The sequence below is a fragment of the Pteropus alecto genome, unplaced genomic scaffold (assembly GCF_000325575.1).
Source record: "Pteropus alecto unplaced genomic scaffold, ASM32557v1 scaffold43, whole genome shotgun sequence".
Classification (NCBI taxonomy): Eukaryota; Metazoa; Chordata; class Mammalia; order Chiroptera; family Pteropodidae; genus Pteropus; species Pteropus alecto.
In genome coordinates, this window is record NW_006435764.1 from 361,094 (window position 1) to 376,711 (window position 15,618).

The 15,618-nt window shown below is 66.1% G+C and overlaps 2 protein-coding genes across 12 annotated transcripts in view; one reads left to right on the forward strand and one right to left on the reverse strand.

Annotated features, from left to right (window-relative positions):
- TSPAN4 (tetraspanin 4) overlaps positions 1-11,858 on the forward strand; it is a 19,726-nt gene extending 7,868 nt beyond the window's left edge. For 5 of the 7 annotated variants that reach the window (XM_025046150.1, XM_015588748.2, XM_015588747.2 and 2 more), the window contains exons 3-9: positions 139-218; positions 8,003-8,194; positions 9,180-9,254; positions 10,091-10,192; positions 10,263-10,394; positions 10,471-10,554; positions 11,381-11,858. In XM_025046150.1, coding sequence (XP_024901918.1) covers positions 156-218; positions 8,003-8,194; positions 9,180-9,254; positions 10,091-10,192; positions 10,263-10,394; positions 10,471-10,554; positions 11,381-11,449 — 717 coding nt within the window. In that variant the 5' untranslated portion in view covers positions 139-155 and the 3' untranslated portion in view covers positions 11,450-11,858. The remainder of the gene's footprint in view (positions 1-138; positions 219-8,002; positions 8,195-9,179; positions 9,255-10,090; positions 10,193-10,262; positions 10,395-10,470; positions 10,555-11,380) is intronic. The other 2 variants (XM_015588745.2, XM_015588746.2) reach the window with 1 other exon arrangement.
- Positions 11,859-13,875: 2,017 nt separating this feature from the next.
- The window catches only part of CHID1 (chitinase domain containing 1), a 15,475-nt gene continuing 13,732 nt past the window's right edge, over positions 13,876-15,618 (reverse strand). For 2 of the 5 annotated variants that reach the window (XM_025046148.1, XM_025046147.1), the window contains 3 exons: positions 14,505-14,585; positions 14,239-14,281; positions 13,935-14,033 (listed from right to left, as the gene is read on the reverse strand). In XM_025046148.1, coding sequence (XP_024901916.1) covers positions 13,935-14,033; positions 14,239-14,281; positions 14,505-14,585 — 223 coding nt within the window. Of the gene's footprint in view, positions 14,034-14,238; positions 14,282-14,504; positions 14,586-14,618; positions 14,826-15,618 lie in introns of those variants that run through there. The other 3 variants (XM_006910971.3, XM_006910972.2, XM_015588841.2) reach the window with 3 other exon arrangements.

Below are 15,618 nucleotides of genomic sequence, written 5' to 3' on the forward strand. Positions count from 1 at the left end.
ACCGCGGGGACGGCGGCGGACCCTTCTTCGGCCTGCACGCCAGCCCCGGCCCCAAGGCGGCCCAGGCGCGCTACACGTCGCCCAAGGGCACCAAGTACGTGGTCTTCTACCTGGACCTGTCCTTCATCTTCCTTCTAGAGCTGAAGCGCTGCGGCATGGCGCGCGGCTGCCTCCAGGGCGTCAAGTACCTCATGTTCGCCTTCAACCTCCTGTTCTGGGTGAGTGGCGGCGGGGCGCGGGTATCGGGGACCCCGGGTGGCGCTCCGGCCCGGCGTTGATGCTGGGGCTCCGGGAGAACCGAGGGTCGCTGCCCCGCTAGGATGGGGCGGGACACGAGCGCCGTAGCCTGGGGGTACCAGGGTCACTGCTCTGGCTGGCGGCCAGGGCTGGACCGGCCGATGCGGGGCGTTTCCGGTGCCGCGGGGTCCAGCCGGGCCTCCACACCACCCCTGGCGGCTGCCCTGTGTCCTCTCCCCTCTCTTCCCCAGACGGGATGGGTCCCGCCCTGGCCTCTACGCCTCACCTGGCACCGATTCAGGTCCTGGTCTGTGCGCAGGGCCGGTGCCGCCCCTCCGTCCCTCTCCCCACCAAGCGGACCTACTGGGCCCCAGGGGCTGAGGGGCGAGGTGGCCCTGCCTGCAGAGCTGCTGTGGGAAGGTGTATGCGCGTGATCGCCCTGACTACGCCCGCCAGGACTGTGGGGCAAGGGGGGCCGGCAGGAGTGTGTGGAGGGTGTCTCGTGTCCCTGCTGCCCCCTCCCCTAACTGGGTGGGAGGGGGCTTTCATAACTTTGGCTGAGGTGGTTGGGTTTGCTCAGGTGGGAGGTGCCTGTATCCAGAGCTGATGGTGCTACAGAGTGGCCCCTTGCCCCCAAGGTGGGGGACACAGTTGCACCCGGCCCCATAACTGCCAGGAGGGTGGTGGGCTGTGGCTGTGGCAGGTGTCACACCTGACCAGGTTGGAGCAAGCCTGGCCAGGATGGAGCTCCACTGTCTGGGCTGGGGGAGGCTCGGTGGAGCGAGGACGCCAAGGTCACTCCCTGCTCCATCGTCAGTTCCAGAGCCCACCCTCCTTCCAAAACTGGGAGTAGCGGGGCGTGGCTTAGCCACCCCGGGGCTGTGGGCTCCAGAAGGATGCTGCATCGTAATGCTCAATCCCGAGCGGTCCAGTTAAGGCCCAATGCCCAGAAACCCAGATACCCCTTTCTGCACCTCCCTCCCATACTGGGCCCTGGCTTTTCTCTCCCTCATTTGGAGGCAGTCACTCAGGGTCACTGGGAGTGTCACCGAGCAGTCAAGAGTGTGGGATTGTGACCCAAAGCGGCTCCTGCCCCAGGCACTCGCTTCCAGAGGGAGTTATCCCAAGAGTTTGTTCTCCGCAGGGGGCTTCCGGGAGGGGGAGGCCCAGGGGTGGAGTAGAGGAGGACCCCAGAGGCCAGGAGCCCGGGCAGGCATGTGAAGAGGGGGGACATGGGCTGGCTGCAGTGGGCTCCAGTGTGGTTGGCACTAATGGCTGTGGGTGGCGATGTGAGCAGAGCTGGCAGCCATAGGTGTTGTCGTGACCGTGTTGGGCAGTGTAAGTGGCGGGGTGGTGGCCAAGGGGGTGGTCAGGTCCTGGCAGGTGAACAGGACCTGCTTCTCCCCTCCCCTGCCCTCCCTAGTGACTGGACACTTCCCTGCAGGGAGAAGCTGCGGGCCCCTCGGGGGCACTGTGCTCCAAGGGCAGCTCAGCCTGTGTCCCCAGCAGAGCTGTCTGTCCTGTGACCCCCGCAGGGGCCTCCCTGCAAGACGCAGGCCCTGCCACTGGCCTGGAGAAGAGCAAACCGGGACCCCTAGGCCCCCCGGGCTCCCCCTGGGCCAGAACATCCTGTCCCTTCTTATCACATATTTACACCTCCCGCCGGGACAAGCCGAGCCCCTGCGGCTGGCCTCAGCACCCCCAGCTTGGTGCCCAGCGGGTCCAGACCTGGGGTCGGAGGAGGGCCACAGAAGCACCCTGAAGGGAGGGGTGGTGCTGGGCATGATCCCCACTGTGCCTCGTACCTGTGCAGGTGTCACCTAAACCCTTCCTGCTGGTGACAGAGGCTAGAGCTCCCTTTCCCTGACACCCCACAGGATGGTGCTTTTGCCCCTCTCCCAGAGGACAGAAGTATCCCCCCAGTGTCCTGCCTGTCTCCCCACTGGAACCGGCCACAGGGGCTGGGGCGGAGGCTGAGGAAGGGGCTTCCCCGTGAGCTGGACCTCAGGAGCCTGCGTCAGTGCTCTGAACCCCCAGGCCGGCCAGCCAGGGCTCGCTGCCGACGGTGGTGTGGGAAGCGGGTGGGGCAGCAGAGTCCAGGGTGCAGGGCGGGGAGGGGATCCCGAGGGTGCTTGGGACAGGCTGAGGGGAGGTGAGAACGAGGGTCCCGCCCTGTGCACCCGCTTGGAAGTTAAGGTGCAGCGGCCTCTGCAGCTCCCTCCTGTCCCTCAGCCCCTGCTCAGCAGCTCTTTCCTTCAGGCTTCACCTCGAAGCTCCCACTTTCCTGGAGGCACAGACACCTGGCACCGCTAGGCGCCTGCACGCCTGGCTCCCCGAGGTCTCTCCTGGGTTGAAGCTTGAGGCAGTGCCACCCTCCCCTAGCCATGGCCCACTGCTGTCCCTGGCTAGGCCTGGGGAGCGCAGTCCGAGGACGGGCGAGGGGCTGGCTCGGGGGTAACTGACCTGACCGTGTGCCCGGTTTGAGAAGCTTTCCTTGGGGGCTCAAGCAGGCTCCGAGGGGGCAAGGCTGAGAGCCTCCCGCTGTCTGAGTGGGGTGGGAGCCTCACTGGTCACCCATCTGTCCTGGGGTTGAGGTGCCGGCTCATCTCAGGGGAGGAAACAGGCCTGCCTGTTGCCGCCAGTGCTTGGCGCCGGGGTGCCCTGGGCCTGGGGGCTGGGAGGCTGGTCTACGTGCAGGTGGGCGGCGGATGGGTGGAGTTGGCTGAGGGACGGGGCAGGTGCTGGTGTCCCCGTGGAGGGGGTGCTGGGTCGTCCTGGCCAGGTCAGGAGTCAGGATGCCACAGGACTTACTGCACGAGCTCTTCTCTCTGGGGCCAGCGGCTGGCTGGCTGGACAGACAGGGACTCTGGAGCCTGGGGATGTCGATCTGCTCTGTGGTGGCAGCGCCCACTCCACTGGCGGGCACGGCGGGAAGATCAGAGCAAAGGCTGGGCTGGGACCTGATGCCGGTGCCAGCCGTGTGTGCTCCCCGGGGGCGCGGGAGTGGCCGTCGTCCTGCCCGGCCGAGGGCTCCAGGTGGCGGTGGCACTGTCCTGGGCAGCAGGCCTGTGTACCCACTAACCCAGGCGGCTTCACCAGGCTGTGAGTGTCCTTGGAGTGCAGCCTGCTGGGAGGGAGGGTGAGGGGAGAGTCAGGCCTGCCAGGCTCTGTGTGGGTAGAACCTTCTAGATACAAAGCAGAGATAGAGGAGACTGCAGGTTGGGTGGGGGCTCTGTCTGGGGCAGAGATGTGGCCTTAGAGGTCGGGAGGTCTGAGCGGCGGGAGGGCCCCGGGTCCCAGCTGCAGCCCCTGCCCTCAGCCACAGCCCGCCTCCCGGCCTGTGGGGCTCTGGGCTGTTTCCTCCCCACACTGCATGGTAAGGCTGCCCTTTGGGGCCAGGCCCGGCAGTGGCCCCTGCCTCTCCACCCCCTGGCAGCCTGGCCACGTCCTTGTCTGTCCCCCGCATGCCCCTGCCCCCCACCCGTCCTTGGACACTGGCCTTGGGGTCCTTGGTTAGTGGTGTCATCTCCGCGATGGGCCAGGGCTCTAGTCAGTTGCAGGGATTTTAAGTCGACGGTGTAGAGTTGTCGCCTGCGTGACAATATCTGACCGAAGAGGGGGACATCTCCGTCAGCCTGGAAGGTGCCCGCAGCCCCTTGGTTCAGTCCCCCCGACCCCGCCTTGGGCAGCTGCAGAAGTGATTTCTGGCCTGGTGGATGGATTTCGCCATTCTCGGGTTGCGCGTGGATGGGCCCCGGTGGCAGTTCTTGGCTGGGAGGGCTGTGCCACCCACCATACCCAGCCCCCACCCGAGGCTGTGCCAGCTGCCAGGTGAGAGGCTCCCAGGCACGGGCCTGGCCTCTGCGGGCACCCAGCCTTCCACCTCATTCCAAGGACGTGGCCAGCTGCCCGGCCATCTGCCACCCTGAGCCGTGTGGCCAGAGGGGCAGTGGCAGAGGGCCAGCTGACATCAGCCCCCCTGGGCCTGGAGGTGACGATACCACTGACCTGCCCTAAGGCGACCTGAAAAAGCCATGGACAAGAGACGCAGGAAGCGGGAGCATGAGCTGGGCCCTGGGCCGGGGCCGTGGGGGGTGAGGGCCGCAGACAGGGCGCGGGTTCGGGGTGCGTGGAGGGGGACAGGGAGGCCCCAGTTGATGGCAGGCCTGGAACAGGCTGGCCTTCTGTCCCAAGCTGTCGTGGGGTTGGGGTCTGCTCCTGGGCCCACCTGGGCTTCTGCCTGGCAGAGGAGGGGGGTCCAGCCAGTGCCCTAGGCAGTGAGCGAGGGTCTGGGGAGGTGCTGGGGTTGGGGTGGGGTCCTGGGCCCCCTGCTGCACCCTCTTGGCCAGCCTGGCCCGGGAGGGCCTGGAGCTCCCGGCCTCTGGGGACCGCAGCCCCATTATCTAGTGTTCTATGGTCTGTGTCTGGGTGTGACAAGGCCCATTTTTTCCTGCACTTGGAGGCTGTAATTTTCCTGCCAAAATGTTTTAAAAGCTTCATACACAGAAATATTTCGGAATTACAGGTGATTTTATTAAGCGCGTGCGCGTATTCTGTAGGCACGTGTGTCTGAGTTTTTGGTCGACTGTTCTGTGCAAATGTGCTTGAGCGTGGAGGGGCCTGGGGGCTTGTGGGGCAGCATGTCTGTGATGCGTGGCCAGGTCCGTGTTGTCGTGGGTGTCACCGTGTGACAGTGAGGGGCTTCTGTGACAGCGTGGGCTGAGTGTGTGTGCTGGCATGCATCTGGGTGACAGCCAGCGAGTGTCTCTCCTGCCATCTCAGGGTAGAGGCGAGGACACTTTGTGGAGAGTTAATTAAGGAAATATGTTTCTACTGGGGCCGGAGGTGGGGAACCCCCCTCCTGTGTCCCCCGGAGCCTGGACCGGCCCCACTTCCCCGCAGCCACCCTGCCGGCATCGTCCTCCCCGTGCCCTTCCATGCAGCCCCATGGGACAGCGTCGTCGTGTTTTCTTGCTGACTGGAGCCGTCCGCTGCCCTTGAAGGCAGAGCCAGCCTCCCCGGCACTTTCGGTTTTAAATGACATTTTCCCCTTTGCACCAGCAGCTCCCTGAGAGGCAGCCCCACCCGCCGTGGTTGGGCTTGGGGACTCGGCCTGAATTGTGACCTTCCGGTACCAGCTCTGTGAACCTGGTGAGGGGCCTGGGATCGGCCAGACCCAGTGGGTCACTGTCCTCCAGCCAGAGACCCTGACTCCCAGGGTCCTCCACAGAGGGCGGTCCCCCACGTGTGGCCTCCCCGCCCTGGCCCGTCCCTTGCCCGCGTGTGCTGGTCCGCAGTGTTGCCTTTGCATGCAGAGCCCGCAGGGTGGCCCCAGCTGCAGTCTTCCTTCCCCTGGGGTCCTTAGGGTTCCCACTAGACCCAGAGGCTGTGGGGATGAGGTGCGGGGTGTTTTGATGAACATGGCAGGGTAGCACAGCCGGGGGCGGCCCCTCAGCCCCTCGTTTCCTCTCCTGCAGGTCAGGTGGGAGGATTAAATGAGCCAGCACCTGTCCCCGCTCCTCTGTGCCCTGTGATGTCACAAGTGGCGCCTCCCACAGGCAGGCTCAGGATGCCCAGAGGTGCCGGTGGCCCAGCCTCGCTCCGTGGTGGCCTCGCCTGTGGTCGGCACCGTGGACAGCCCCTCCCCTTGCTGGTGGGGGCCTCCGCTGGCTCTGCGCAGCCAGCAGACCCTGCCCTGGCCTTGGGCTCTGCCCAAACCCAGCTGGGGTGAGGATGGCCGGGGTGAGGATGGCCAGCGTGTGGTGTGTGTATGTCCCCTGGCTGTGTGGCGTGGGCCAGGATTGTGCTGGCATTGTGGGGGGCACAGACCCCAGGCCATGTGTTCAGGTAAAGGGTCCTGGATCTGCCATGTGGGCAGCCTCCCCCAGGCCCCCTAAAACCTCATCAGGAGACACCCTGAGCTGGACATTGTGCTGAGGCCTCACAGGTTCGAGTCGTGGCAGCAGGCAGAGGCACTTGTCATCCGTGGTGGCCCAGGAACCACCAGGGCTGTGTGGTCAGTGCGGGGCAAGTCAGCCTCTGCGGCCGGCCCGTCAGTTCCCCGCCCGGAGCTGCAGCGCCCGCCCTGCCCCGGGAGGGGCTCAGACAGGCATGCTGGCTGCAGCAGGCGCTGCGGAGCCACATCTGGACCCCCAGCTCCGGGGGGCTGTTGAGCAGAGCTTCCTAGCCTGCGCCCAAACCAGCAGCGTCGGAAAAGGTGTTTGCGACTTTTAGACAGGACTCTTGTTTTTTGCTAAGGCGTAAATAGGGATGGGTGTGGTTGGCCTTGGACCCGCCACTGGGGATGGGCATTCATTCAGTGGGCCCTCCTTCCGCCCACCCTGGGCACGGCTCAGAGGGACCCCAAACACACAGGAGGCCGGCTGGGAGCTGCGTCCCTCCGCCTTTCCATAACTGCAGTCTCCTGCCAGCCGGGCTTCATGCGTGGTGCACACTCCCGGGTGAGTTATGGGGGACTCAGTGGCAGCCACCACCCTCACTCTGTGGCCAGGGCTGACCGCTGCTGGCAGGAGCGGGGAGGCCTCCTCGGACAGGGGCTTAGGGCCCACAGGGCCCACCTGAGGGGAGGGGTCTTTGGCGGCGTGGAGGCCCCAGGCCAGGGGCGTGTGGTTGGCTCGTCTCCCAGCCTCAGTTCACTTGTCTGGAAAATGGGGTGCGAGTCTGGCCGTCCAGGCTGGGGAGACTTTCGTGGGGTGACATGGGGCTCATGGTGGCCCTGGGCGGACATTGTGTCCTTCAGAGTCTGGTCACACAGCTTGTCTTGGGGCAGAGTGAGCACCCGGAGCCCCGGAGTGCCCTGCCTGGTGGGGGCACAGGGCCCCACGTCCTGCCCAGTCCCGTGGCCGTGCAGCCCCGGGCTGCCTGGCCTTCTCCATCGGCCATCGGCTCCCAGGTGGTCATGCGTGGGACCAGGTGAAGGTGGCCTGCCCCCAGCCCACACCCCGGAACACATCCTCCCGTCCGATCCTGAGAGGACCCACGGCCCAAGGCCTCAATGCCGAGGGCGGGGGCAGAGCCCCCAGCTGGCCCCGGCCCCCCGGTCCCCAAGGCCAGGCGTCCCCGTCACCGCACAAGGCTGAGAGCCTGTCGCTTTGTTGCCACCTTGCCGCCTTCTTCCTCTTTAACTGACTTCCATCAACGAGCAGCTGCGAAACCCAATGAAGGCTCCAGTGGTTGGGGGCGGCTGGGGCCCGGTGGGGTGTTCTCCGCCTGACACCCGCCGGCACTCCTGCGGGGCCCAGCCCATGCTTTGGGGCTTGCACTTGGAAGGGGACAGCTGGAGACACCCAGAGGGGCCCATAGGAACAGAGCCCTCGGTTGGGTCTCCCTGGGCTGCTCAGGCCGAGAGGCTGCGGGGCTGGGCTCGGAGGGGGACGCTGCGTAGAGGGGTGGCGTCTGGGGGCCCATGTCCAAGATGTTTCAGCAAGGCGCCTGCTTGTGACCCAAGTGGCGGAGTGTCCTCGGACAAACGACCCCAGCCCCAGTGCAGCTAAGCCACAGGCGTGGGACCCGAGCATTGTGTCATTGGCATGGACTGGGGTTAATGTGGGGAACCAGCCTGGGGGTTACACGGAACAAGACGGGGAGGGGTACCCGGCCCTGGGAGGTCAGAGGGGCGGGCCGCGGTGCCCTGGACGCCACCCTGGCTGCCTCGGGGCTCTGGCGGGACCTTGGCCTGCTGTCCCGGGGTGCAGGGCATGCAGATGGCACCTGACCTCCCCTTTCCCTGCCCTGCTGGTCCCAGCTGGGAGGCTGCGGCATCCTGGGGGTCGGCATCTGGCTGGCCGCCACGCAGGGGAACTTCGCCACCCTGTCCTCCTCCTTCCCTTCCCTGTCGGCCGCCAATCTGCTCATCGTCACCGGCACCCTGGTCATGGCCATCGGCTTCGTGGGCTGCATCGGGGCCATCAAGGAGAACAGGTGCCTCCTGCTCACCGTGAGTGCGGGGAGGGGCCCGTGGGATGGGGTGCGGGGCTCCCCGACACGTGGGCTCCGCCTCTGGGTCTCCCAGGCCAGGCCGGGGCTTCCTCTGACAGGACAGGGACACGCGTGTGCACACGTGTGCCAGGCTGCACCCCTCCATCCTGCACTGGGCCTGTCCTCAGCCCACCCCTCCCGGGACCCCATCCTGCCTGCTGTCCCAGACCTCGTGGCCCTGGGGCCCTCTGATTGGGCCCTAGCCCGACCTCAGCCTTGGAGATGAGCCGGGCTCCCGGCCCAGGGGACGTCCGTGTCACGGAGGGGAGGGGCCCCTGGGCCAGGCTCCTTCCAATTATAATGCCGTGGTCCCCTCGCACCGAGGACGAGGCTGCCATGTCCCCTGAGTGGGCCCTGAGATCTGGAGCATCAACATGGGGCTCACTAATGCTCGGAGCTCGGACTGAGGGAAAGCAAATTGGGGTCTCCTGGAGAGGATGGGGCCCGCTTACCTGCTCCCCACCCCGGGTCCAGGCTGCATTCTGTCTGTCCTCCTTTCTGGAGGAGTGTCATGCGGGGAAGCGGGGCGGGCCCAGGCCACCACCTCCACTCAGCTCGGCCCAGAATGCCAGGGGCCAGGCCAGGGCGGTGCCTCCGTGGCACTGAGTGGTGGTGCTGGCCAGGCGGCGTGCGTGCAGTCAGAGGTGGGGCTTCTGCTCCGGGTAGCCGTACCCCCACCTTGGTCTTGCCTGTGCTGGCAGTGGCCCCCCCGGCTGCCCCGAGGGCTGTGACCGAGGGACCACTGCCGTCTGACCCACCCCTGCCCCGAGGGCATCGCTCCGACTGTGCCCACCACGGGGACCCAGGCATAGGGCACATGTGTCCACTCGCCGGCCTGAGGCCTGTGCTGCAGAGGTCCAGTGAGACGGACAAAGCCTGCAGGTTCCGAGGGAGGTGGGGCTGAGGGCTGGGCCGGGTCGCTGAGGCCGTCCCCCAATTCCCAGTTCTTCGTGATGCTGCTGCTGGTGTTCCTTCTGGAGGCCACCGTCACCATCCTCTTCTTCGCCTATACAGACAAGGTATGGCCACCTCTGCCCACCCAGCCTCACCACCCAGCCAGGGGCCACAGCTCTGGGGGGGGCTGAGAACGGCTGTCACAGACCCCATGCTCTGTGTGGACGACAGTGGCCTCTTCATCCAACTGACGGGACCCAAGGCCAACGGTTAGGTTTTAACCACGGCCACTGGGGCCAGGCTTAGCGGGCACGTCGGAGGCCGTGCCGTCGCCAGCTGCGCATGGGTTGGTTGGGAACGCTCCCTGCTTACTGGCCGTTTGCCTAGGGCAGCGAGGGCCCCTTCACGTGTCTGAGTCCTCGGGCTTTAACCCGAGACTGTCTCGCTCCTCTGCCCTGCTCTGCCATGGGGCCCGCTCGGCTGGCATGTGTCCCCTGGCCTGCCCCCACAGTGTCCTTTTGGTGGAGCGCTTTTTTCTGGTGCCAGAAGACACTCCAGGCCCTTCTTGGGCATGTCCTGCCCAGCCCTGCCATGGGCCGTTCTCCCAGGCGCCCTGGTCCTTCATGGGATGTGGTCTGGGGACGGAGACCTGGGCGCCCAGTGCTCCTTGCCCTGGGCGTGGCGCTTCAGGGCCCCTCGGCTGACATGCGGGGATGTGTGCGCCCTGACCAGTGGGTGCAGATGCGGCCCGAGGGCCTGCGCCTGTCCGTCCGTGTCCGACTCTAGCCCGATGCTCAGCACCTCGGGTGGCCCAGGACGATGACGGGGCAAAGGCCTGGGTGCTGTGGGGGCTTCTGGGAGGAGGCGACTCCAGGGAGGGGGACGGGGCAGGCAGAGCGGGGTCTGCACGAAGGTGGCTGAGCCCACCTGGACGGGCCTGCTCACCCCGTTGTGCCTGCAGATCGACAGGTACGCCCAGCGAGACCTAAAGAAGGGCCTGCACCTGTACGGCACCCCAGGCAACGTGGGGCTCACCAATGCCTGGAGCATCATCCAGACCGACGTGAGTGGGGGGCCGGGGGGGCCGGGTGAGCCCCCGCCCCGCAGCGTCCCAGCTCGCGCCTCTCCCACAGTTCCGCTGCTGTGGCGTCGCCAACTACACCGACTGGTTTGAGGTCTACAATGCCACGCGCGTGCCCGACTCCTGCTGCCTGGAGTTCAGCGAGAGCTGCGGGCTGCACGCGCCCGGCACGTGGTGGAAGGCGGTGAGCCCGCGCCCCCCTGCCCGCCCCGGGACCTGGTGGGGGGAGCCGGCCCCGGTGACGCCCGTTCCTTCTGCAGCCATGTTACCAAACGGTGAAGATGTGGCTGCAGGAGAACCTTCTGGCCGTGGGCGTCTTTGGACTGTGCACGGCACTGGTGCAGGTGCGGAGTGAACAGCGGCAGAGGCCCTGCCCGCACGGGTCCAAGTTCATGGGGGATGGTCATGGGGGATGGCGACCTCTGGGGAGGGGACCTCTGCCACCTCAGGGGCAGATGGCTGCCCTGGGCTCCTGTGCAGAGACCCTGTTTCCTAGTGGATGGAGGTGCAGCCTGGGTTCCTGTAGCCCCAGTGGCCTGGTGCGTGGTGGCCACAGGGATGCTCAGTGCAGAGCAAGGGTGGGCGGCCCGGGCCAGTGCCCAGGTCCAGCAGGCGGGCCCTTGCTCCCCCAGCCGCGCTTCTTGGCCCCCACCCCATGAGTCCCGCCTGTCAGTCCCCGGGGAGCGGGAGGCTATGCTGTCAGCAACCTTGGTCGTCAGGGTGGCTGCCGTTCCTGGGGTTCGGACAGTGGGCAGTTGATGCCAGATTGATGGGTACCTGGAGGTGGCGGTTGCAGCTGGGTGAATGGGCGAGAGGCAGGGCACAGGGGCCTTCAAGCAGCTTGGGAGGTGGCACGTGGCCCAGCACGGAGTGGACAGACCTTGCAGCCGCTGGCAGAGCCCAGAGTGGCCAAGCCCAAGGGGAAGGTGGGTCTGGATGCTGAGCCCTCGGAAGCCCCGGTGCCCCATGCCTGTGGTGGGCAGGCCCTGCCCGGAGGCTCAGAGGAAGCATGGCTGTGATGGACCTGGACTGCCAAGGATGGGGGCACCCCCAGAGAAGGGGTCCGGGCCGGGGACTCAGGCTTGTTGGAGTTGGGGCACCCACTGTGGCAGGACCCCCTCTGGGCTTGTGGCTCCTCGGAGTTCCGGCCAGCCCCTTGTGTCCCTGCAGATCCTGGGCCTGACCTTCGCGATGACCATGTACTGCCAGGTGGTGAAGGCCGACACTTACTGTGCGTAGGCTGCCCGCCGCCTGCCACCCTGCTTCGCTGCCAAAGGATGTCGCCCTCCAGAGATGACCTCGGGGGCTCTGCACCAGCCTGGGCATGGGGGACGGGATGAGTGGGCAGCCGGGGCCCCTAGGATCCCTGGCCAGGTCTGAGCACTGGGACAGAGGAGGTGGCTGAGTGCTGGCCACTTGCCGGGGCTGGGGGCTTCTGGCGCTTTTCACTTTTACATCCATGTATTCTCCAGAGCAGTGTTTGCCCCCGGGACCCCGTCCAGGGCAGGGGGCGGTGGTCAGGGGCCTACTGCTGGTCCTGGTGCTTAAGGTGGGGCTGCAGCCCCGTCACCCACATTCCACGTGGGGCCCCGGCAGGTTCCTGCACACCTTAATAAAATGTGGGCAGCAGCCCCCACCACCCGCCTAACTGTGTCTGTTGCTGCTCTGATCCCCATGGGGTGCCACACCTAGGCAAACCCCACGTGACTGGGGAACCCCCACCGCCAACACGGGCCTGGTGCCTGGGGTGGGATTCTGGACACAGGCCCAAGTGAGCCACCAGGCCAGGCAGATGGGGCTCCTGCCCCTCCAAGGAGCCACAAAACTGCCGTGAAATTGGCTCCAAGTGGCACAGAGGCTCTAGAACGGCCCTGAGCCTCCTGACCGGTCCACAGCCCATCCACGAATGCCATCTCTGTCCCTGCTCCCGATATGCGGTGGCCCCCCGCCCCAGGGGTGCCCTAGCAAATGGAGTTTAGCTTTGTCTTTCTCATATCTATTCCTGTTTGTTCCCGGGAACTGCCCGTACTTTTCAATAATGCGGGCCATCGGGAGCAGGGCAGGCGTCACGGGGCCCAGAACCAGGGCAGTGGTCTAGCTGCATCTCGAATATCAGGCAGGGGCGGAGCCTCCTGCAAACACTGATGGGGAGTGAGGGTCGTGGTCTGGGGTTCAGGTAGAGGACAGGCCCATCTTAGGAGCATTCCGAGCTGACCCCCAGCACTCCACTCTGTAACCTCGGTTTCCCCATTTCTGCTGGCTCTGCTGTCATTGTTCTTGTGTGGCAGACCCACCTGGTGACACTTGCCAAGCACTGACTACAGCCACGGACACAATCTAGACCGCCAGGGTGCCTGGCTGCTCCCCGATTCCCCCCAACACTGCCTGTCCAGGCTCCATGGAGGCCACTGCAACGTGAATCTGCCACCAGAGCTAATACGTGGAGACGGGGTCTTGGGACACGAGGCTGACACCAAACCAAACTGCTGCTTACACAGCAGCAGCAAGTGAGCGGCCGAGGCCAGTCACGTCCAGCAAAGCCGGCCCCGTCTAACCCCACCGGCGCACTCTGCCCTCTGGTCTGTGCCCAGGTCCCGTCAGCATTTCTCCATCCTCGTGTGATGGAAGGCGTGACCGCCCCCTTGCCCGGTTGTCCCCAAGCACCCCATGTGAGGGCTCGCAGATGTGGGCCTTTGGCTCTCAGCCTTGTACATGGCCTCTCAGACTCCAGGCACTGTCTGTGTCCAGCCCTGACTCACAGGGTTCAGCCCTAGGACCCCCCTCCCAATTTCCCACCCCCTTAACTGGACCCCCACGTCTTCCAAACCCTAAGCTGAGGAGCCCCCACGCATACCCAGTGCCCCATCGGCTGCCCATCCACCTACACTCCAATTGCACTGTGGGCCCCCAGTTCAGCATAGACCGCCGACACCAGCACCCAGTGCCCCGCCCCTGAAGTGGTGGGCTCCACCCTCCTCTTCCCTTGCAGCCTGAAGTTGGGAACTGTGGAACTGAGGAACTCAGGGAGCCCTGCTGTGGCCCCGTGTGCTGGTCAGCGTCCCCACCCGCCGACCCAAGTGCAGATGGGCACCCGTGCATGCCCGTGACGGCCCTACCCCACCCTGGGTCTGGGGGGCTGGGTCCATTTTCCAGGATGAGCTGTTCCCAATGACCCGAGGGCAGGCCTAGATGGGGTGCTCTGCAGGGCCTGACCCACCACCTGAGCAGAAGTGGGGGCCAAAGCCACCCCCAGCGGGGCCAGATTCTGCCTGGGCCCTGAAGCTGACCGTCCGCTCACAGCCAGGCCCTGACCAAGGACAGACACCCGCCCTGGCCCCGGGACTCCCAGCGCTCAGGGACGCCACGGAGCTCGGGCTACGGCCTCTGGGGAGGAAAGTGGGTGAGCCAGGCTGGGCGCCGAGAGGCTGGGGTGACAGACACCAGGCAGAGCTGCCCTGCCAGGGGCCAGCGTGAGCAAGCACGTTGTCCCAGATCTCCCAGACCCACACGAAGCACAAGCCTCGGAGCATGTGCACTCCTGGCCACCAAGGGGCGGGGACTGTGGGTCCTCCCCAACCCTGCCCACGAGGCTGGGTGGGAGGGGCCTGTTTCTGGGGAGCCTGGCCCCTTTGCCCCCAGGGCCCGCAGCAAACACTGGCCAGGAAGACAAAAAAAGAGTCTGTATTTCGCATGCCGCTGAGAAGAGCACTGGGCCGCGGCGGGCCTACAGCAGGTCGTAGAAGTAGTCCAGGCCCTGGCCCAGCTCCCAGATGGACAGCCCGACGCCCAGCTCCCGGGCCAGCTCCAGCCGCACCTGCAGGGACTGCGGCAGACAGGGGTGTCAGTCAGCCTCTGCCTCGCGGCCCCATCGCAGCCCTCGGCGGCCCCCCTGACCTGAGAGCGTGCCCAGGTCTGAGCCCCTCCTCCCCGGGGTGGAGCAGCTCACCCGGCACTGGCTCCCTCTCCCCACTTCGCCCTCGCTGAGGACAAGGGTCATCGAGAGGGCCGTGCCTGCTGGGCCCACGTACCTTCAGAGTCGGGTAGAACATGACATGTCTTCCCCGGCGGCTTCTGCAAAAGACGGAACCATCTGCCTCCTGCTTTGGGTGCCCCCAGCCCTCCCACAGGACGGAGTGCGGGCCCTCCTGCTCCCCCCTGGCTGTCGGGTCTGGCTGGCAGAAGCCCTCCACAACCAGCTCCTCAGCCAGGTCAGCCCCCAGGGCAGGGGTCGAGCTTGTGGCCAGCCTCAGCGCAGCTCCCGCGCCCCGTCTGCCCAGGCCCAGCTCACACTCACTTCTTATATTCGAAGAAGTGCTCTGCTGCCTGGCTGTCCCACACCATCCGGGGCCTGTGCTCCTTCAGCGTCTGAATGTACCTGGGGAGGCCAGGAGGACATGTGTGGCAGCCCTCCTGTCCGTCTGGTGCCCCAGCCCCCCCAAGGCCTCGGCCACGGCCCGAACACCTGGACTAGGCGGCTGCAGCCATCACGAGAGTAAGACCACCTGGGGGCAGCAAGACTCGGGGCCGTGACAGGGCCACTGTCCCAGTGTCCAGAGCGCCGTGCGTGCGCCCTCGCCGTGAGGAGGTGCCAGGAGGCAGGACCGTGGGGCAGGGCCTAGAATATTGGCAGGCGGCTGTGGGATGGGCACCTCGCATCTCAGGGGAGGAGCAAACACCCACAGGCTCAGGGTCTGAGCGGAAACCTGTAGCGCCCAGCTTGAGTCTGGGTCGGCGTCCACCTGCATCACAGTGCTCGGTGTCCCGAGTGAACCCTTCGCTGTGAAATCCCTGAGCTGACTGTCTGGCAGGTGGCGTGAGGACAGCTGCAGGGCTCGGGGGCTGCTTGGGGCGTGGCACGTGGGGGTGGACAAGCCACAGGCCTGAGCATGACCAGGGCCTGGGTAGCTTCCAGAGGCCCCACGAGCCCCCACCCTGGCTTTCCAGGGACGGCAGGTCAGGGCAGGGTTTCCCAAACCTTCCAGAAGCCACGTCCTCCTGGCTAGCTCTACCCATCCAAAATGCCTGGACGGCCCTCGACTGAAGCACGGCTCCTGCTGCCGCCCAGTGCCCGTGGGGAGAGCCGGGCGGGGCAGGGCGCCCCAGCCCAGCCGGCCCGAGGCCCTGGTCCCACCCCAAGTCGTGGCAGTGCCCTGACTGTGCACTTCTCCATTTGTGGGGGCCTCCATGGTCACCCCCAGTAACAGCTGACTGTACATGAAACACACTCCTGGGGGACCCCACTTCCTGGTCCTGCTCACGGCCTGGCTATGATGTCTTCCTGCAGAAGGCCCAATCCAGGGGCAATCGAGGTAAAAGGTGGTCTCGACCGCTCACGGGCATTCCTCCTTGTCCTAGAAACCCGGTTCTCAGAGGAGGAGGAGCCTGGAGGGACCGGGGAGTCCCCAGCC